General features: G+C 37.4%; 1 protein-coding gene across 7 annotated transcripts in view; it reads left to right on the top strand.

Annotated features, from left to right (window-relative positions):
- MAST2 (microtubule associated serine/threonine kinase 2) overlaps positions 1-22,372 on the top strand; it is a 198,194-nt gene that overhangs the window by 22,195 nt on the left and 153,627 nt on the right. For 6 of the 7 annotated variants that reach the window (XM_074832136.1, XM_074832138.1, XM_074832137.1 and 3 more), the window contains exons 2-3: positions 223-370; positions 3,999-4,141. In XM_074832136.1, coding sequence (XP_074688237.1) covers positions 223-370; positions 3,999-4,141 — 291 coding nt within the window. Of the gene's footprint in view, positions 1-222; positions 371-3,998; positions 4,142-22,372 lie in introns of those variants that run through there. The other variant, XM_074832143.1, reaches the window with a different exon arrangement.

Raw genomic sequence — 22,372 nt, 5'->3', positions numbered from 1 at the left:
CCATATTTGATTGGGATCTTGTGATGTGGTTTCTGTGCAGATATGTGGCACAAAAGAGGGGGATTTACAATTTTAAGTGTTTTTTTGTGTGTGTGTGTGTGGTGTGGTTGTGTTTTTTTTTTTTTTTTTAAAAACAGTCTCATTTATGCTTTGGAGAGTGTGTTTCAGAAAACAGATACTTAGCTGTCATTTACAAACTTCTGCTTGTTTTTCATTCTACAGGAGATGATAACAGAGTCCACTCCATTACGTTGCAGGAAGCTCAGCAATCCTGACATCTTTTCATCTGCTGGGAAAACCAAGCTCCATCGTCAGCTAAGTCAAGATGACTGCAAGCTACGAAGAGGTAGTTTGGCAAGTTCTTTGTCAGGTATGCCATTTTGTAAAGACCATATGACAATTCATTAGTATTAAAGATGCAGTATTACTTGTTGCCATAACAGTTGTAATAAAAGGTACTGATAAATAATTTCTCTGAAACTAGAGGTGATGTCTTGTGGGGAGGACATAAAAAAATTTATGTAAGAGAAAGATGCAAAAAAAAAAAAATTAGTAAAAGAGTGAAAAAGAGAGTCTGGATTTGGAGTGAAATACTGTATATTGCCCGGAGTGAGCCCGGAGTTAGAAGCTAAGACTTAATGTGCAAAGTTGAGAGGGGAGTGGTGGAACTTTAGGCAACATAGCGATGCGTTCTTACCTCTTCCACTTTTAATGTCAGCACTGACTGCAAGCTTGCCTGCTTTGCCATATTGTTTCTTACTGGGAACTTGACTTTTATATCAGGTTCAAATTATTATTTAGTTTCTTTGTGGCTTCAGAAGCACTGTAGGCATTCGTGATTCAAAGTAAAAATCTTACTAACTAGATGTTTTTTCAGTTTGTATAAAGTTTTTTTTTTTTTCTTGTGTATACAATCTTCAGCACTGTCAGAGAATTAAGTTTGTCAACTGTAGAACCATGGAGCGAGCATAGTCTAGTAATTATCCAAAAAACAGAGGACCAAGCTCAGTTATTTTCTTTTTTTAAAGACTTCGTATGTGGGCTAGGGGATGGTTTCACAACTGTTTAAAGCTGATATCGGTCTGTGATGCTGGCATTAGAATGTATAGAGTTGCATGATCAGTCTGGAATGAAATAGCTGATCTGCCTGAATACCACTGTTCTGTAGGGTTAACTTGCAGCCCATTTCCTCCCTAATTAGGCTGACTGTTTGCTTATTTGCATGTTAGTGTAAGAACAAGAAGGGTTGGAAACTCTCAGATGGGAGGGGAAGAGGAAGAGAGTGAAACCACCCATTTTGGCAGCAGCATGGGCTTGACTTGAAAATACATCCAGTCCTGGTCCCTCAGCCTTTTATCAGGGGATGATAAACATCTTAGTTTGAGGTGCTAGGTGTAATAGAATTAAGTAAGCAGTAAAGTATGCACATTTTATTTTGAGTTGGCCTTGTCTTAATGTTTTATTTGTAATAAGTGGCTTGTTTCTGAAAAAGTGGAAACATTCCTAATGTTTTGCACTCATGTAAGTTTGTTCTCTAAGTTGATCGCTAGAGGGGAACAGAAGTTTATTAACTACGCATCTGGCAGCTGATTACAATGGCCCAAGGTAGTACTGTAGTTTGGTTTTTTTAGAGTGATTTTTTTTTTTTTTTTTTCCTTGTCTAGAAGTAAGCAAAGTAAGTAGGAGGAAGCAGGAAAACTGGAGAAGTTCTGTTTCTTTTTAAAAAATAATTTTTCTGTTTGGAGATAACATTCTTGTAGATCTTCTGAAATGATAATGTTCTCCAGAACTTGTTGCTTCATCTTAATGACTTTTCAATCTACTATGTCCTGATTCAGGAAGGGGAAAAGAGCCCCAGCAAGATCAGTTTGTCCCAACTGGATAAAGAAAATATAGATGTTTAGATATACATATTTTAAATGTGGGTGCTTGGAATGTATGTAGGACTTGAGGCATGGCAGGGAAAGGCTTTTAACTTCAAGCTCCACCTTGAGAATAATTCCACCTTATTTTTGCAACAGAAGCAAATAAGTTTAAAGAGTATAGATGATTATGTGTGCAAACTGGTTGGCTTAGATTTGACTCTGGATGGAATTCTGTCTTCCTGGGTTCAGATTTTGTGGAACTATGAAAGGAGATATTGATAACTGTATTTTATGGAGATTTAAATAATGGTATTCTTGCTCTCAAGCACTGGCATTAGATAATTATATGATTTGAATTGCTATTATAGGATATCTTTGTTAGTCCTTTACTGAGATAAATACAGCAATGTACATTTCTGTAGTTTTAGACCTTAGCAGACAAGAGGATTTGTTGTATTTACACATAATCTTGAAAACGAGCAAACCATGAAAATCATGTCCACAGCTGTAGGCAGCTTGAGTGGGAGTGGGAAAAAGGTACTAATATGCTGTGTCTCTGCTCACCAAAGTTGAGCCTTCTCATCTCCCATATGCTTTGACTCATTCTATTGATGTGTACTTGGCCCATTGCTCATAACTTGCACAGAGAATTAACATAAACCAGTTTAAAAAAAAACAAACAAAAGGACAGAAAAAATAAGACACCACTCTCACTCCTCACCCCCCTGGTGTCATGGCTAATCACATTATATGACAGTCTTCCAAATATTGTAGCTGCCTTTATGTAATGAATGTCATCTATCACATCTAATTTTAATATGAAGTTGAATTTGTAAAATAGCTTGCTGCCTCTGAGAAAAAAGCATTTTTCTACAGTATATGTGATTAAAGATGTAGACTTCTTCCTGCTACTTATTACGACAGATGTCTTAGTCCCCTGTGATTCCTGTTGTAGTATCTGAGCATGTAATAATTTGTGGAATGCAACTATCTTCACCATGCTTGGAAGGATATGTGTGTAATTTAGTCTCACAGTCCTCATTTTAAGGAAAAGATGTATTACTCACATTTTGAAGATGGTGAAACTGAAGCACAGAGGTTGACTGACCAAAGTTACAGAGGAAGTCATCTGGAAGCTAATAATGGAACCCAGATTTACAGACTCTTTCACTTATGTGTTTTTAACTACAAGACTATCTTTCTTCTTTTTTTTGTGAATGACATTGTACATAAAAGGAAACTGTCAAGCTTGATGGAGTCAAAATACGACCTACTTTGACTTTGGTTCTTTCTCATTGTGGAAACATAATGCTTGACATTTTTCAAAAAAGAGTGTTATATTGACTAGAAAAAAAGTGTATTGAGCAGATCCTTTTAAATGATTACTTTATTTCCTGCAGTAAAGTACAATGGTGTGAACTTGTTGAGATAGGAACTACTCTTCTCACTGTGTATGTAGCATGGGAGATTAGCATCTACACTAACAAATCAGATACAAGGGAGACTGGGGAAAGCTACAGAATGTGTTGCTTTTAAGATAATATGATACTACTGAAGAGTGAAATTTTTAAGACAAAACATCCATGGTTCAAAGCAAAACAATGTTTAAACATACCCTATATTCTGATCACAGCTGCATGAAATCTACTGCTGAATGTTCCGATTGTAGGAGAAAGTGGAGATGTCTAGATGGCTAAGCTATTTAGAAGAGGTAATACTTTACAATCATGAATGTATTTTCATAAGAATTTTTAAAATTATACTTAAGAGATTTTGCAACATTAACATTGCCTCTCTATAGGGCAATAAATTGTTTAATTGACAGCAAATATTATTTCCTTTTTAAGCTGTGTGAAATATAGAAGGGTAGAAAATGATACAAGTCTGTTTCTACAAGGTTTTGGATTTACCCATTACCTCATAATGTAAACTGGACTTTTTGGAAATAGTTAGTTATCAAACATAATGAATTCACAGGTAGTGTGCTCTTACAAGTTCTAACCTACCAAAACCTTTAAATTGCTTTTTTCATTAACTGCTTTTTCTCTACGTGCAATATTTTTCAGCATTGCATTTTGAACTTGCAAACTGGTTTAAAATCAAGCTGATAGTATTTTCGTTTTGTTTTTAAAGGAAAACAGCTGCTTCCCTTATCAAATAGTGTCCACAGTGGAGTGGGACAGATGGTATGGCAGCCACCTGGAGATACCTCAAACTTGGTCCGCATGAGAAATCAGTCTCTAGGACAATCTGCTCCTTCACTTACTGCTGGTTTGGTGAGTGAATCTGGGAATACTCATGATGATTTTGTGCTATAAATAAAAAGTGGTGTGATCTTGTGCTTGAATTTTTACCTTGCTTTCCCTGCTCCTGCTCAGTGAATGCAGCAGTTTGTTCCTGTGGGCCCTCTTTAGGGTAGAGGGTGAATTAGGAAGACAATGCATTCATCCTACTTTTGACAAAAGCCAGGGGGAAAAAAAGTGTGTGTGTGAAGAATAATTTATTTTTTCAGATGATTCTTCTCAGTGCTACTTAAGCTGCCTGATACCTGAAAGAAAATACCACTGGATGTCTAGGGAGATGTGAGCATGGGAACATGACCATTTAAAACAAGTTTAATTGGGAAACAACTTTCTGAGTAGCTACCTCTGCATGTTTTCCTAGAGAACAGTTTAAGGGGATGAAGCTGAAAGGGGTAACTGTCCAAGGAATTAAAGAGCTGGAACTGACATCTGCTCTTCTGCGTGATTTCTGTCAAAAGATTTTGGTAAAGTGAATGTATTTTTGAAGAATGTTGTATCTGTCAAATTAGCATTTTCTAAGAAGAGAGTATTCTGTATGGGGGGGAAACTCAGATGGCTCTAGTCAAGACTGAATTGAAGACCAAAAGGAACATACATTTTGTTTGTACATGTTCCTTATTACCTCTAATTATTTAAAATCACTGAAGTGCAAGGAGTTGAAAAATATGAGTAGAAAAAGACAGTTATTTGTGAGCAGTCATATATGCAACAGAAATTGTTGCTAAATAGTAGACTAAAAGGAAAGCTAACTTTTTTTTTTTGCCGAACTTCCATAGAGTTGCCTGTATAACAAGTTCTCCTCAAATGAGGAAATTTTGGTGTGCACTACTTTATAGAGCTTCAAGTAACTGGGTAAACTTATATGACATTGTAAGACTGTTTAGAAGCGATGACCCGTTAAGTAAAAGGGTGTACCTTGGATGTAGCCCTTAGATTGTTAGCCCTTAGAATTTTTTTTGGATCCTAGAGAGTTTGGCACCACCAGGCTATGAAAAGAAGCTTAAATCTTTAAAGTTCAAAAAGGCATACATTTGTGTTACCACTGATTTCACAATGAGCTATTTGTAGTCTTAGTGTTTTCAGACATGCTACTATATTGAAATAATTCTGATTTAATTGTACTGTGTCTTAGTTTAGTGCCTGTTCAGTGTTTGCCTTAAATTTCTATTCTTAGCAGGTGTTATAGTTTGACTGTATCAACAGAAAGGGAAAATGCTCACATGAACTTGGCATCTAAGCATTTATCTAATGGGGATTAAAAAAATAGTATGTTAAAATACAGGCCTGTTCCCTAGAGGCAGGCAAATGCCTTGAAGCTTCATAGCTTAAGTTAATGAAAATAACTGTGCTTTAAAACAAAGAATTAGTTCTCAGATATTTAATTTGGAATACTATTTCATTGCTTAGTATCTGTGTACAATTCAGCAAGCTGCAGGTGTGTTCGCATGTTACAATTCTGCATATTACTAACATGATGTATTTTCAGTTTGTCATGGCAGAGTTTGTGCTATCTGGTCTGAAACACAATGCCAATAACTTATTTTAAAATAATTTAAAATTCTCTGCTTTGTAAATAAAGCAGAGAATTTCAGCTATATATCCAGTATTTGTCCCTCTGTGATGGTGTTAGGTACTGAAGCCTATGGTCACTTTCCTATCTCTGTATACTTTATGGCAGGCTGCATGTTAATTCCATTTGTAGTTAATTAAGCCAAGAAATTAAGAATTTTTATGTGAAGTGGGCTTCTAAAGCAATGACTAAAGAGCTGGTCACAAGATGAACACCTAATTAAGTGAGTCCTGGGATCTTGGAGCAAGTTACACATTTGCAGCTGTTTTAATATCCTTGTGGTATTGAATTAAGTTTCACAAATTAGAATAGCAAAAGGTCTCTTGCCAGTATAATTAATCTCCTTTGAAGAGTAGCTCTATTAAGAGATGAGTAGGTTCCGTAATGCAGAGTGTCATTTTAATATGCCAGCCTTGATTGCTAGAGCATTTCATTCTTTTATTATTTGTTATAATACAATAGACGATAGCTAGAGAGAAGTGGGAGTATGGTACGGGAAAGCCAGAAGACTCAAAGCTATGTGCATTGTTTCTGCTCCCTCTTTTTGGCACTGTAGGTATCAGTGGATTTTCCTTTGTTGAGTATCTTTGCTGGCATTCAGCGATGTGTTTTTTTTACTTTCTAACCACTACCAATCCTACAGATTGCTTGTTGTTCCTAAACTGCATTCTTTTGAACTTTGAAAGTATTTGCAAAGCAAAAAAATGAATTAACAATAGCAAATCTATAGAAATTAGTTTGCAGCTTCTGAAACAAGACTGATATCCAGGCTGTTTATCAGCAACAACTCCAGAACTGGAAATACATTGAATTCTAACATGCTAAACTACATAAGTACAATTTATTGTTAGACAGAATCTTTCAGCTCATACATGTGTGATCATCTGGATTAATGTGTCTGTCATTTGCCACTAAGATCCTTGACTTGAGAAAGAAGCCAGGGCAGACTGAATGCTGAGTGCTGTCGTTATGGAATGATAGATGTTGATCTGATCTGTGTGCCTTCTAAATGTATGTGGGGATTGCAGAGGATGACCTTCAGCTGGTCATCTGCTCTTAAGACAGATGGCTCTGGTCCTAGTAGATTGTATTCTGGTGGGAAGGATCGTTTTAAATCCCTAAAATAACCAAGGAAGTAATCGGAGAAAAAAGACATAAAACATCGTTGTGGGCATCTCAGTGGTGTTTTCTGCTCTCAAGACCCAAATATAGTAAAAACTGGGGGCACAGGGAATGTGTATAAACTGTGTGTATAAGGAACAGAAGGATAATAATGTGGAAAATCTCTTACGATTTAGTTTGGGGGTTTGTTTATCTGAAATCTTGACCTGCAGGCAGCCTGTTGTAAAGAGTTAGAACTTGGACTGTGTTTTGAAGATCAGGTATATGGATGCATTTTCCTATGAAGAAAGGCATGAAGAGCATCAGGGTTTATTAATTTTAGAAAAGAAAAAGAGCTTGTGAAGAGAAGGCTGTGATTGTTGTAGAGGAGGTAGGTTGGGACTGTGTTTCTTGCAAATATTTGTTTTGACAAAACTTAGTGCAAATTAAATTGATTGCCGGAAGTAATGCCGTAAGGTGTCAATATTCCAGGGCTGGAGCATTTATGGGTGGGCAAGGGATGATTTTTCCCCTCATGTTTATTGTTTAGGAGTACTACACTAACTGCGAATATGTATTTACATTTGTGGAGAGAGATGTGGATTTTCTTGTGTGTGTCCCGTTCCCTCACCCCCCATACAGAGCATCTCAAGCACTGTCTCCAGTGTTTTGTGAAAGAAACATCTGACAATGTGCTACCCATTAATTAGGACTACATCTTACAGGCATTGCTCGCTATCTGATGCCCAGAAAAGTTTGAGATGTTCCAGGAATAAGAAACCATATATGTTCCTTCTGCCAACTGTGGTGATGGGAAAACATTTGAAGAAGCCTGTCAGTGGAAAATTAGATAGTTTTGTGAAATAGATTTTGAACCTTTATTTTTAATTTATTTTTTTTAATACTTACAGACTTCAGTTTGCTAAAGTGCTCCCAATACTGAACTGAAACTCACTGTACTCCTTGAACAGAAAAACTAAACATCATTTTTGAAAACGAGGTTGAGGATTCTAGCTGTGTGGTTGCAGTTCTCTCTTTAGTGTAAACTTTCTTCCTTATATTCTCTACCACGTGGTACATGGCCATTTCTTCCTCTTCAGAGGTGAAGTCTGAACTGCTGACTAAGCAGTTGCTGCTCTGTTAATTCTCTAATGCCAGACTTGCAAGATTTCCTTGTAGGGTCAGTCTCCTTTTCAGAGAATAATTTCAAATTACTTATGGTTTTATATTTACTTTGTAAGGTAATGGTTAAAACAAAATGAGACAACTGTGTATTCTCTGCTGTTGTAGAGAGTTCCAGAAAGTTCACCTTTCCCTGGCTGTCTTCTATAAAAAGTGGTTTAAAAAACACCCTCTCAGATTTTGAACGAGGATAAAAAGGCTCAAATACAAAGACTTGAAATGACTAACGAGCCGAAGAACTTCCTGTGTTGAATAACACCGAGACAGTAACGCTGCTCATTCAGCCTGACTTATTCTGAACGTTGAGTTCCCCAGAGCTGTGCAGGTTGGGCAGTACTGAGTGGAATGGGGAGAATAGACCTTCTTGTGATGGTGGGGCCGTGGCTCTGCGAGGAGATGTGTATTGGAAACCTGGTAACTGACACAGACTTCACACTGTGGCATGTTATCTTTGATGTCCAACTTGGGGTATGCTTTTTAGATGTAGGAGAGAATATTTACTATTTATTTGCTAAATTTGTACTCCTTTGTTTTTCTTAATTTCATTTTAGATATATTAGGAATAGAATCAATTGTACCTAAGATATAAACTTCCCATAATAGTGTATTTGCCCTGAACAGGTTGCCCTTCATTACAAAAGGATGTACTTCAAATCTGTATCATTCTTGGCTACCAGGAAGAGTGGCTAGTTGGCTACAGATTTGGGCTTGTCGGTGGGACAATTTAGGTAATTCTCTTTTGAATTCATGTGAAAGCTAAATCCCATTGCTAGTTTTTAGGAAGGCTGCTGAGGAGTTGTGGTGCTGTCTGCCATCTGCTGGTGGGCCTCTGGCAATTGGCAGAAATCATTCACTCCAAGATTCAAGTGAGTTTTTGTAATAGAGATCCTGGTAATGGTTAGTGATTTTACAGCACAGGCATGTTATTTCTGGGATCATGTTCCACAGTAACGACTTGCTAATAACCTGGCTTTTTTTTTTTAGCTGGAGAATAAATTAGCTACATATTTTAATACTATACTGTGGATTGCAACATTCTTTTTCTTGTAACAGAGAGGTGATGGTTGGGATACTTATGGATAAAATAAGTTGGTTTTTTTTTAAAATTATTATTTGGAGCTAATGATATAAATCGTTGTTTGCGATTTTTAGTCAGAGGCTGTGTTGCCTAATTGTGTTTTAGTCTGTGGCCTGCTAGGTGGTGCTGGAGTACTGGAGGTCTCAGTATAGTGAATTGTGTTTTCAACACAAAATGACACCATTGTTACAGGGCCAACATAAAGAAGAGCTAGAGATGTTTTTCTGTAGACTGTAGCTAAAGGAGAACTTAATTCTGTGTTGATTGTCAGTTCAGTACAGAAATTAATAATTCAAAAGTCTTGATGAAGTGCAGTGGAACTAGAGTTCAGGCTTCTTCATACTCTGCTTCAAAAACCCTCTTAGTTACAAAAAAATTTGTATCTCTGGGTCTTCTACTTAGTCCCTAGTGCTTTAATGGATTTCCTGTTTATTATTTAGGATCTCCACTTTATGCAGACATCTGGGTAGCATTGTTAATCTCACACTGATGAGGTCTTGGAATAGAGTTTGTAGTGACTAGCAAGTATCTGACTAACAAATTAAACATTAGTTTGCAAAGAATAGCTGATCTTCCACTGCACTCTCCACCTTTCTGCTTGATATGTATGCTGGCAGTGAGGTAAGTGCATAGAGCTTAGACCTCTACCTCTCACAAAAGAATTAGATGTAATCTCTGTCTTTTTATTAAAAATACAATACTAGTTGGGGAACAAATCATTAATGCCAGTTGTGCACAGTGCTACCTCCTGCTGATTGACTGGGTACTTATTAGAGAGGCAGACATTTGAATCTGATGAGAAATCTTCATTTACATTTGTGTATTTTGAAACACTCAGCTGCTCTTCTCTCAAAATGTTTTGTCATAGATAACCTTACTTTTAGTTTGTATTTTAGGTGGTAACATGTTGACTATTGAAATGTTGCTGAGTATAGCTGAAAATATTTTTGTCTAAGAATAATAATTAAAATTATAGCTGATGAAGACCATAAATTGGTTTAGGGAGTAGAGAACCTTCAATACTTGACTCTACAAGTAGAACTTCATATTTTTATATTTTTAGAAAAGCAGAAGATAGCAGAAACTATGGTTGTATGAATGAATAGATTTTATTACTGTATGAAGTCATGGAAATTGTATTTTAAAATAGCAGTTGTAATTGCAATAACCTGAGATGGGTAGTAAGAGGATTTCCAAATTAAGACCATATGAAGTCTAAGTTTATGCGTAGTAATTTAAAACTTGCATTTACTTACGCTGCAAAGTCTATGGGTGAATCTTTGAGAGTTTGGGTACCAATTTTGGAAGATGTGGCTATAAGGAGATAGAAGATGAGTGTCGGTTGAAGAACTAAAGTAGTGTCCAGGCTTGCATTTGTTTGAAGGGACTGAGTTTGAGGAAGAGGTAGGGAGCAAGTTCTAGACAGAGGGTTGTACGTATCGATATGAGCTCTATGACAAAACTTGAAAGTAAGAACAAGGAATTTGGATCTGATAATGCAGAACAGTGGAGAATAAGGCCTTTGTAAAGAAGAAAATGATATTGTAAGCAAACTGCAGAAGAGCTGCTTTGAATGTATTTATTCTGAGCAAAATTCTGAGCATTGGGCAGTGGTTAGAGTGCTTGCAAAGACTTTGTCACAGCTTTAAGGTATCTCTGCTAGAAAAACTAAAATGCTTATGCTATAATTGTGTGTTTTTGTGATGTGTTTGGGACACATGCTTCACAACAGCATTCAAAACTGATAGTCCTGATAGGTTTTTCGCTAGTTAACTTCACTGAGCAATTCATGTGTATCTGTGTAAAGAACAGCAAATAATTGTGATAAATTCTGTACTAAAGTTATATTTAATACATAGTGTCTGTTACTTAAACACAGTCAGCATCTTTTTACTCACTTCAGTTAAGTGAATTCCATTTTGGAGTGGGCTCAAAGGAGATTTTCATACTTGAAAGAAAATTTGAACACCCTTCTATGTAACCTGAGGCTTGTCATTGTAGGAAATATGAATTCATAAAACTTGCCTTGTGATAATTGTTAGGCACTAGACTGTCAGTTTGAATGATTGCAGTTCTCATTATCTTCAGATGCTGCATGTTATTTTTTTGTCTATGAATATGTTGAATTGATTTTTGGCACATGCAGTCAGTTCTGTTCCTGACAGCAGCACTATTGTAGGTATAAAGTGAGAAACTGCTGTAGTGTGCATGGAAAATTAGCTTTTTTGCTTGGGGAGCTGTGGGAATCTTAAGATAAAATATAACGAATTATTCAGACTGTCTTGAACACATGTCACTGAGTGAGGCTTTGTTCCACAAGAGTGTTGTTCTGTGGTTCTTAGTGACCTCTATATGAAAACATACTGATGTAGACAATAAAAATTCTGGGGTTTAATTTAAAATAGTAAAAAATTGGCTGTTTTATTTTGGTGATTTTTGGCAGGTATTACCATAGAAAGGCAGTGTAAGATGCCCACATTTAGTATTTTAATATGGCTGCCTTCTGTGTCTGGTAATGCTTCTGGTAACTCTTTTAGGATGTGATAATAGGAGGATCAGTCTTTAAACGTGAAAAAGTTTGCTTAAGTTTCAAACTACTTTGTTGCAGTAATGCAAACTGTTTTGAGCTTTAGGACATTTATAAAAATCCCCTGTAACTCTTCAACTAAGAAGCAGCTTTGGAAATGCTCTAGAAATTAGTAGTATGATCTTCCATGTTTGACTGTTGTTTTTTGTTTGGTATGTTTTCCTATACTATATCATTCCGGTTTATCCAAGCCATACAGTGTGTCTTTCCAGCCATCCAAACAGTTTCAGCTCCAGAGACACAGCGATTGCTTATTTTACCACGTGGAGGAAAATGGGAATGCAGTGGTTTATATGCTTCACCTCTGAACAGCTGCAGCTCAGAATCTTTCCTGAGTTAATCTAAAGTCCTTATTATTTTGAGATTACTAGAGGGGGAGAGGTGAAATCTCTTGGCAGAGGTAAGTGTAGCCTTGTAAGTGAAACACAGTACTAAAGCCTGAGACTTATGCAACAATCCTGATATCTGAACTTTGATAATCTAAGATACAGAGAGGTTAAGTCACTTGGTCATCAGTAGAACTGGGAGTAAAGTGTACCTCACAGACTTTCTCTAAAGCTCAGTTTATTAATGCTTGGAAAATGTTTGAAGCTCAGATGGATGGTCTATGAAATAACTTATTGCTGCAGTCGCTCTATATAGTGTGCCTGCATCATTCTCTTATTTCTGATTGCTTTAAAGATACTTAGATTTTAAAGTCAGTTGTTCAAAAGCCAGGAAATACCTTGATCTCTTACCTGGCTTTTCTATGTTATTGATAACCTGAGCATTTCTGCAGGAATTGTGAGTTTTAAACTCTTCACTGGTGGAAACTGCAGAGTCCTTGTGCTGTGAGAACATGAGGTATGAAGTCAGAATAACCATTACACTAGCAAGCTTGGTTTAGAGTCAATATGTGTAGTTCTTCTCTTTGGTAATAGAGACTAGAATAAATAATGACCAGGCTGTTTTATCAAAGCTTTGTTTATTATAGGAATAGATGAGGAGAATTCTTATATTGTGGCATTTTGGATTGATCAGAATTTTTTTCACTGAAAGTAGTTGTGGCCAACTAAGTATGTATAGTGCAAAATTTGCTGAGGGAGTGCCTTATGTGTTCAAAACAAACCAGCTTACCTAAGCTGATTTATTAGTAAATAGTGTGGAACAACTGAGGTGCATCTTGCTTTTGTTATTTATTGCAATGGCCAAGTTTCCATTTAAAAAAAAAAAAGATTCTGTGTACTTCATGAATACAAAACATTGTCATGTTGAGACTGTAGTGCTAGTATGTAAAAATGTGTGTCAATGTGAACTTTAAGTTATCGTCAAGGGGGAAATGTTTATAATAGAGGATCAAAAGATGTGCAGGGTTTCAGATCTGTCATAAAAGGATGTGAAATGTAATTAACCTAAAATAACCTTTAAAATATTTTTTGAGCCTGATAAATTAAATGAGCTGTTGAGATAACTTAATGACAGATTTTAATTTTATACCTTAAATAATATCCTATTAAAATCCTCAAGATTTTGTTTTGTGATGGAATCCACTGAGACTTACATTTTCACAATGACCTCATGATTCGGTAACATTGTTAATATGTTTGGTGCATACTTCAGGGGTAAGGTCTAGGTTAATGGCAGCATTTGTTCTTTAAGTGCTTGAAGCCACTAAGCTCTAATTGAAGATATGAATGTTCAAACCTCATTATTTTAATGTGGTCATACAGTATAGTGACAGTAAAAGTAGTGATATGATGAACTGCTATGGCAGGGTTCATAATTTGTCCATGAAAACAAATTATTATGGGAAACTTGCAATTAAAGTTCTCTGCCTTGGAGTTTAAATAAAACACGAAACTTCAGGTCTAACATGGCTTCTGTATTTGTCTTTGCTGAAAATTAGAAGTATTTGCATACCTTTAATATAGAGAATACTGCTATGTGATTTATTTGCACAAATAAAGTTACAGTGCATGCACTAAATTTGTCACACAAAAACTTGTAGTTAGATACTTTTGTTATATATTTGTTTCAAATAGTTAAGCCTGCAGAGGTACTTTTGGCAAATTTGTGTCTTGAATTTTCTAAATATTGGTAGTTGAACTAATTTAATGGATGAGCTGTTGCCAAGGAAAATACATAGTGTGTTTATCACAGTATCAGGAATCCAGGGGTTGAAGACAAAGGTCAGAATGTTCATTACTGCTTGTATTTCATTAGTGTTGCTAACCTTGTTGCCTGTTTGCAGCTTTGCATACTGTGCTGACTCTAGTGTGAGCTAGATTCCTTCCAAGATCCCTCCTGTTCTGATGTACGTAAGCTCTTCTTTCCTTCCTGTCTTCTTCCAGAAGTGTTTATTTCTCTCTGTGGCTTCCCCTACACCCAGAAAACAGGACACCCCCCCACCCTCCCCCAGTAAAAATTAGTTGTTATTTGATGATAGCCAGAAAAGGGAATTTGGACTGCATTGTGCACAAGTATACTTCTACTGTGACCTCCTTAATCCTTCTCTACTGCCAATTCTTTGGGCTGTGGATAACTGGTCTGGGAATCTTAGTGTGAAAGCTGCAGAGTTGTATCTTGTATTACAGTTTTGCTGTTGCTCAGCATTTGCACGTGTCTCTCTTATCATACAGTTACTAGTTCTGGTACAACCTTTATTTCTGTAGTGTCTCCTTGCTAAATGAACGATGTTCTGAATCATGAGCTTTTGATCCATAAGCTCTTTGACTCTGCTCAAATGACAGTATGCAATGTAAAATTAAGTTTGTGGGTATTATTAAATCTATTGATATCCATTTATTTGGTTTTAAGTAAGTTTTTGTTGTTTTGCCTTAAAATTCTCTTATCGAATAATTTCTTTCAAAAGAAAGTAAAATGTAGGGTGTTATGACTTCAAAATGCATGCATTTCTTACAAAATAAATTTTAAATCTTACTAGAACAAAATAAGCTAATGAAATAATTAGATAAATTTGGCAAGATAAACTGGTGAGGTTTTTGAAAGAAAAGAGGAACAATTTGTAATATTGCGTGCACATAGAACTATCTGAATTGAGAGGAAAAGTACCATGTCAACATTGTCAAATTATATTGATCGGGCATCAGCATCAATCCTGATTAAATAGGCAGCTGCTTAAAGTGGTATATTTGACAATAACATCTTTTTATTTTCTATATGATTACTTGCCTGCTGACATGTTTATCTTTTTGATGTAATTTACATACTGTGTTTAAAATGTTGCTGACTAAGAAAGACTTACACCAGACATAGAGCAGAAAGCAAAGCAGACCTTCTTATGACTGGTATGAACATGTATGAACATCAGGTAATATCTACAAACAAAACAGTTGATTTTATGTGCCAACTTACTTCCAAGAGAGCACTCTAATAAATTGAATGGAATGTTTCTCTCTTTTTTTTTTTAAGTGCTAAAGGTTATTTAGAAATCAGTTATATATAGATTAGATTTAAAAAGAAAATGGCAGCAAATCTTTGTATACATGAGAGGTGTTGAAAACCTTGGGGGATCCTGTTCCATGTGGATTATTGTCAGACAAATCTGTGGTACCAACTTCCCTGGGAACGTGTCAGAAATAGATTAAAACCCATTTAACTGGAGGGGTGCTTGGCCATTAAACTTGGCTCTACAATGATGTGATAGATATCCCTTACTGTTCTAATTGCTGAATTCCTCTATTTTTTCCATAAGCAAAAGATAAACTGCTGCTCTTCCCCTTGGCTTACTATAAATTGCAATAATTTCAAGGGAAAGGTGTGGTGCCTAACTCCTTCAATAAAGTACATTAATGATGCATGCCCTTCCATCTGCTATCTGACTTCTTTTTTTGTCCCATTATTAACAAGGCTTTTATCATCAAGCTTTGCCTGCACTGTATGAAATCTCCATCTGAAAATAGCCACGGGCAACCGTTAGTAATTGTTAGCTCTATTTTTCCTTGCACATCAGGAAACTTCTCCAGTAGTTTGGGGGGTTCAAAAGTAGGTAATCGCAATTTCACGTTCTGGAGCAAGCAGGGAAAGGTTGGTTAAACTCCATTTTGTGTTAAGTAAAATGGATAAAGTTGATTTAACTCCATTTTACCTAAGCTACATAATTGAGCTTATCTCTTTTGTTATAAGCTTCTGCTCTGTGTTGAATCCCTCAGTTCAGAGTAGTGGAAAGTGTATAATAATGTTCACTACCCATAAGTATAATTATTACATTTTTCTGCTATATTTTACCCATAATTACTTTAATCCTATAAAATGCTCAAATTCAGACATGGCTGTGCTCAGGACTGGCTGTCTCATTTACATGCAGTTCTGTGTTACAATACTGTGTCCTCAAAGTAGATGGGAAAGGTTAAGGAGGTTGGGGTTGTGGCTGGGTGGTGCTGCAAGTTTAAAGACCCTCCTCCCTGCTGCCATTTGAAACAGACAATGCATCAGTGGGTAGGACAGACCAGCTAAGCATTGAAACTTGGATCTAATTAAGTAGGAGTAATCTGGGGCCTGTATGATGAGGATAGGTGATGCTGACTGCAGTGTGCTGAGGAAGATTGGACGCTGTAGAATCAAATGTCACTGGGAGACTTCAGTTACTTATATGTAGACTGGACACATGCCACACTGGGACATGTTGAGAGTAGACTTTACGTGTTCAGTGACTGTTTCATAAAACAGATCAAGCTCCAGCAAAAAGCCCATGGGAGGAGAGGTAACATTGCTCTTATCCTTAGCAGTGCTCAGTTCTGGTTCAAAATGTACGTCAAAAAGCCACCCTAAAGGCTGAAACAGAAATATGTGTATATGCAGAGCTAAAAATAGTCAAAAACCTGCTAAAGTTGCTTTCAGTTTCAAAAAGATGAACTGCTTTAGAAAGAGAAAGCTTTTTGAAGATCAAGGAAAATCAGCTAATAGACCTGCATCTTTACAGTCTTTATGGAACTGAGTTAAGAACCTCTTCAAGGCAGAGAAATGCATTGTTCCCCCCTCCCACCCTTAAATAAGAATTAAGAATGGTTAAAAGGAAAGTGTAGTGGTTAAAAACAGACTAAAAGAGGTTGTTAATTCATTGAGTAAAAGGAGATAATGACACAGCTTTAAAATAAGTGAAGAATGAAATGTGTGAATTACTATTTGTGCTGTATAGCCAATTGCTTAAAATAGTTTTAGTAGCTGAGGACTGGAAACTGGCAAATGTGGTACCAATATTTTAAAAAAGGGATCCAGAAGAGATCTGTGGAGTTATAGAACTGCAGATGGTCCCTTCATGCTATAGTTGCCTGAACCCTAAGTCCTGTGAGTGTAATTTACCCTTTGGTTCCATTAACACAATATTTGAACCAAGTCACTCAGATAACCCTGACAGTGCCGACCTCACTGTTTATACTCTGCTATTACAGTATGTTTGTCGTCAGTGATTTTATATTTATTTCTAGGTCATCAATTAAAATGCTGAATAATGTTATATGCATGACTGTTCTGTTGACACAGAATGGTCATATTCAGTAGTAATTCTTCTGACAGCTACTTTTAAAAATTCAGCTGATGGGCAGGTTCTTAACCCAGAAAGTTTTGTTTTCTAGAGATTCATTTTTTAGGAATGTAGTTTGCAGGCAAGTTAAAAGCTCTGAACAATTCTGTTTGATATCTACATGTTTACTTTATCAGCAGAGGCAGTAATTTAAATATGCCGACTCTCACCTCCCCCATCCAAAAGTGCCTAAGAACTCTTCTCAGAAATTGCAGTCATTTATCTGCAACCTTATTTTTCCATAAAAATCTCAACAATTGATGTTACTTCTAGTTTTTCTTTAACTGGAAAAGTTGATACAGGATTAAAATAATTATTTTGCCCAGGATTGACATCATCCTAGCTGCTCTGAAACCTCTTGAATTATCTTCTTTACCCCTTGACTCTTGTTTGGCTGCATAGGAATGGGCTTTTTTTGAATTTTCTTATGCTTCCAGTTGCAAAAGAAGCTTTGAAGGCAGTACTGAGAAGGAAAGGGAGCTGCTAGTGTGGGAAATTCGGGCACACAGGACAGAGACCAAACTGCTACAATAAACTGATAATGCTGATGTCTGATGACTTTGAGGTATATTTAGAATCATGCTGCTGTTGTTGTGTTTGTGTTTTGTCCATTACAGCTCATGCTTTCCTTTAGTTGCTTTCTACTTCAGTGACTTCAGAAGGAAACCTTAGGAGACAGGGATTTCTTCAGCTTCATTACCTATTCTGGAAAGAGCTGCTCCTTCCCTTGAATTCCATCTTGACTCTAAAGGTTTGCATTCTGCTATGAGATCATTCTGTCAATATAGGCTTGTTTACTTCACAAGTTTGGCAATTTTGGAAGGTTCCTTTCAATATTAAATCATCCATCTTTTGCATTAGCAGACTATTTTTCAGCACTGTGGATTGCTACTGGTGACTACCAGTGTTTCTTTCTTCTATGAAGACCTAATGTTTTGGTAGAATTGAATTCTCTGTTTTCTAATGTAGTTTCCTGTGTTAGTTTTTTTTCTGGATCCTGTCAGACTCAGTATGATATCAGTTTTCTGAGAAGCTTCTTTTGTTGATGCATTTAGAAAAAGCTCTACTTCTTTCTGGAAAAGAATTTTCTCTAGGGATGCTGCCAAGACTCAGAAGACCAAGAAAGCTTATGGCTTTGTATTTGAGTGTAATCAAACTGGCACTCGTCATCATTTTGTCTCAGAATCACAGAATCATCTAGGTTGGAAAGGACCTTGAAGATCATCTGGTCCAACCGTTAGCCTGGCACTGACAGTTCCCAACTACACCATACCCCTCAGCGCTAAGTCGACCCGACTCTTGAACACCTCCAGGGATGGGGACTCCACCACCTCCCTGGGCAGCCCATTCCAACGCCCAACAACCCGTTCTGTGAAGAAATACTTACTAATATCTAGTCTCTTTAGAGCTGGAACAGATCTGTAGATTAATATGTATTTTTGGCATTGACTTTAACCAAAATGGAAAGTAATGGTGTAAATGATCATGATTGCCAGAAACATTGAGCAGTGGTAGGGAATCAAAGTTTCTGCAATTCTTCCTTCTTTCCTGATAATTTCCCAGCCACTGGCCAATTTCATCCAGGCTTGAAAAGAAGCAGAAATGTCAAAAATAATTATAATTGCAATTTCATAAGAATTGGAACAAAGTAGGAGATACCCCCTTACATTCTCCGAGAGAGACAGTTCATTGTTTATTGTGGCTTGGCAGCACTGGCTGACATTCAGTCATGACAGGTCTTGATTAGCTGGGGGAGATGCTGTCTCCAGTTGGGTGGAGGTAAAATAGGAGAGCTGGAGTTGCCTCTGTAAGGACTATGGGAGGGAGCAAGATGACAAAAAGACAAACTTGAGACTGTAGGAAACTGGGTGTCTTTAATTCTGTTGCTTGAGAAGCAGCTTGTTTATACTGCAGTACTGAAAGAATTTGACATCCTTCTGCTTTCAAAAACATTGATGTTAGTGACCTAACTCTGGGCCAGGTTAGAAGGACAGCTTTTGGAATGCTTCTTGTAATGCTTCCTTGTTGTCAGTTTGGCATTGACTTTTACTGTGGAATGGTGGGATGCCGCTCCAGCAAACTGAAGATGTTTCCACATGCTGCCTTTGCAGCGTTCTGTGGTTATCCTGAGCTGAGACTGCGCTGAACGGTTAGCACAAGGAAGTGATGTGTGTCTTTACTGGACTGTAAATCTGACCTTTCAGAAAGAGGGGGGGGAGCACTCACGTTTTGGTTGTACATATCAGAGCAGAACATACTTGTGGCATCATCTGCAGTTTATTTCTTTGCTTTTCACTACTAAAGACATTAAAAAAATTAGTATTCTACGAGCTTGAAAGACAGACTATTATCTAATTGGCTTTTGGTTAGGAGGATACTGATTTCTAGGTCAATGTAAAACAAATGAGCATTTAAATTGAAGAGGAGCAGCTGTTCCAAAGCCCCTTTCCACAGTGCCTGGTTTTGTTAAGGATAATTATGTCTAATTTTAAATTATGATAGCTTTGAGTATTGAGCTTTGCCTTGTTACATCCACTAGCTCATTCTCCTTCATCAGTAAGAATGTTCCATCATGGAGCTAGGTTTCTGATTGGATTTATTTTTCTGGGCCTTTTAAATTGTGAAGAGAAATACAGCTTTAAAGATGGGGTTTTCAACACTTTCATGCCAATGTTACCATACTCCTATTTTATTTTTTGAGGTCTCAAAACAGAATGTTGTCTGATTCCTGTGGAAAGATACTGCTGGGAAAATACATATTTATGTAAACGTGTAAGATTTTTGTTCATATTTTTAGCTTGAAAATGGAAACGTTAGACTCCAGTGCTGAAAAATCCAAGAAAGCTCTTGTCAGCCCTTGTAAGGAAACATATGCTAAAGATGTCTTGTGGATTACGTACTGCTTGTTTCAATTAACACATTCATATTCTCTGTCAGTTCTTGAGACAAAAGCCCAGGTGACAATTCAAATGATGCATGAAAATAATATTTCAATTTTTTCTGGTAAGATTAGCTATTTTTTTTTTAAACAAAGAATAAAAGATTTCAACTGTTAAGCTCAATGTTATATTAGTAATTCAGTAGGATGTCTGAACACTCTAAAGAACATGCATTGTAAATATATTGCTGCAGGAATGAAGCATGTTTGTTTTTATGAAATGTTTTGTTGCTGGACACAGCAGTATTGTAGTGCCATACATAAGAATTGCGTGTTTGAATTTGTATTGGCAAGGTTTTGTTGATGGGGGGCTACAGCTTCTGTGAGGAGCTTCTAGAAGCTTCCCCCATGGCCGATGGAGCCAATGCCAGCTGGCTCCAAGACAGACCCGCCGCTGGCCACATCTGAGTCCATCAGCGACGGTGGCAGTGTCTCTGGCATAACATATTTAAGAAAATGAAAAAGCTGCTGCACGACAGCAATTGCAGCTGGAGAGAGGAGTGAGAATATGTGAGAGAAACAACTCAGCAGACACCAAGGTGAGCGAAGGAGGGGGAGGAGGTGATCCAGGCACCAGAGCAGAGATTCCCCGGCAGCCCGTGGTGCAGCCCGTGGTGCAGCCCATGGTGAGGCAGCTGTGCCCTGCACCCATGGAGGTTAATGCTGGAGCAGAGATCCACCTGCAGCACGGGGAGGACCCCACGCCAGAGCAGGTGGATGCACCTGAAGGAGACGGTGACCCCGTGGGAAGCCCACGCTGGATCAGGCTCCTGGCAGGACCTGTGGCCCCGTGGAGAGAGGAGCCCGCGCTGGAGCAGGTTTGCTGGCAGGACTGGTGACCCCATGGGGGACCCACACGGGAGCAGTCTGTGCCTGAAGGACTGCACCCTGTGGGAGGGACCCACGCTGGAGCAGTTCATGAAGAACTGCAGCCCGTGGGAAGGACACATGCTGGAGAAGTTCATGGAGAACTGTCTCCCGTGGGAAGGACCCCGCCCTGGAGTAGGGGAAGAGTGCTGCTGAGGCGGGAGAAGGTAGAGAACTCAGGAGTAAAGTTAAGCCTGGAAAGAAGGGAGATGTGGGGGGAAGGTGTTAAGATTTAGTTATTTCTCGCTATCCCGCTCTGATTTGACTGGTAATAAATTAAGCTAATTTCCCCAAGTTGAGTCTGTTTTGCCCATGACGGTAATTGCTGAGTGATCTCCCTGTCCTTATTTGACCCACAAGCCTTTTGTTATGTTTTCCTTTCCCCTGTCCAGCTGAGGAGGGGAGTGATAGAGTGGCTTTGGTGGGCACCTGGGGTCCAGCCAGGGTCAACCCACCACAGAACTGAATTTGGAGTAAAATGTAACTATATCAAGAAATGTAAAATATATGTAATTTTTGCATTTTAATTTGAAATCCAAGCATTTTTTTGCCTGCTAGTTTTATTGAAAGAGGTTGTCTTCACATGCCTTTTAAAATAATGAATGTCACACTTTTTCTCTGAGAAATATTCTTTGAGGCTCTAAGTCAACATGTCTTACTTCCTTTTGTTCTCCCCTGACTAAATGTAATAGGCTCTATTAAACAAAACCAAAAAAGTTTGAGAGATTGCCAAATTATTACTATGCATCTGCTTTTTTTTTTAAGGAAAAATAGCTTTCAAAGGAAAAAAAAAATTAAAACAGGAGAACTTGTAAAAATGGGATGTCTGACACAAGTCCTGGAGGAGAGGAAGAATTAAAAATGTTTGTCATTGCACTGTAAATCTTTGAAATCCTGAATTAATTTATTCTTTTATCTTTCTTTCCGTTTTTGTTCTGGCTTAGCGGATAAATGTTGCGAAAAGGGATATCTATTAAAAAATGAACAGCTTTTAACTTGTCTAGCATTTTAAGGGGATGACAAAATTGTGAGAAATGAATAGCAAAACTTGGTCTGAGACCAGAAAAGGAAAAATAAAAATCTGTCAGAATCCATCAGCAAAAAACTGCTGTGAGACGTCTCCCTAGATATCAGTGTAAGCTTAGTCTGGTATAGGCAAGGAGAGCAGGGGAGAGTAAAACCCTCTAACTCGCAAATGTTTTGGTTTATCATCTTAATGTGTTTATTTCAAAGGCAGTGTTTGAATGTATATCATGTTGGTCGTAAGCAGGCAAAAAGATACAATCTTTGGAGACTTGTCCAAGCATTTTAATGTCAGCTGGAAACTAAGGAAAATTCAAGGTATATTGAGATGAATTGC

The sequence above is a fragment of the Strix aluco genome, chromosome 8 (assembly GCF_031877795.1).
Source record: "Strix aluco isolate bStrAlu1 chromosome 8, bStrAlu1.hap1, whole genome shotgun sequence".
Lineage (NCBI taxonomy): Eukaryota > Metazoa > Chordata > Aves > Strigiformes > Strigidae > Strix > Strix aluco.
Note: the sequence above shows the minus strand (reverse complement) of the source record. Positions and strands in the feature narration are given on the sequence as shown.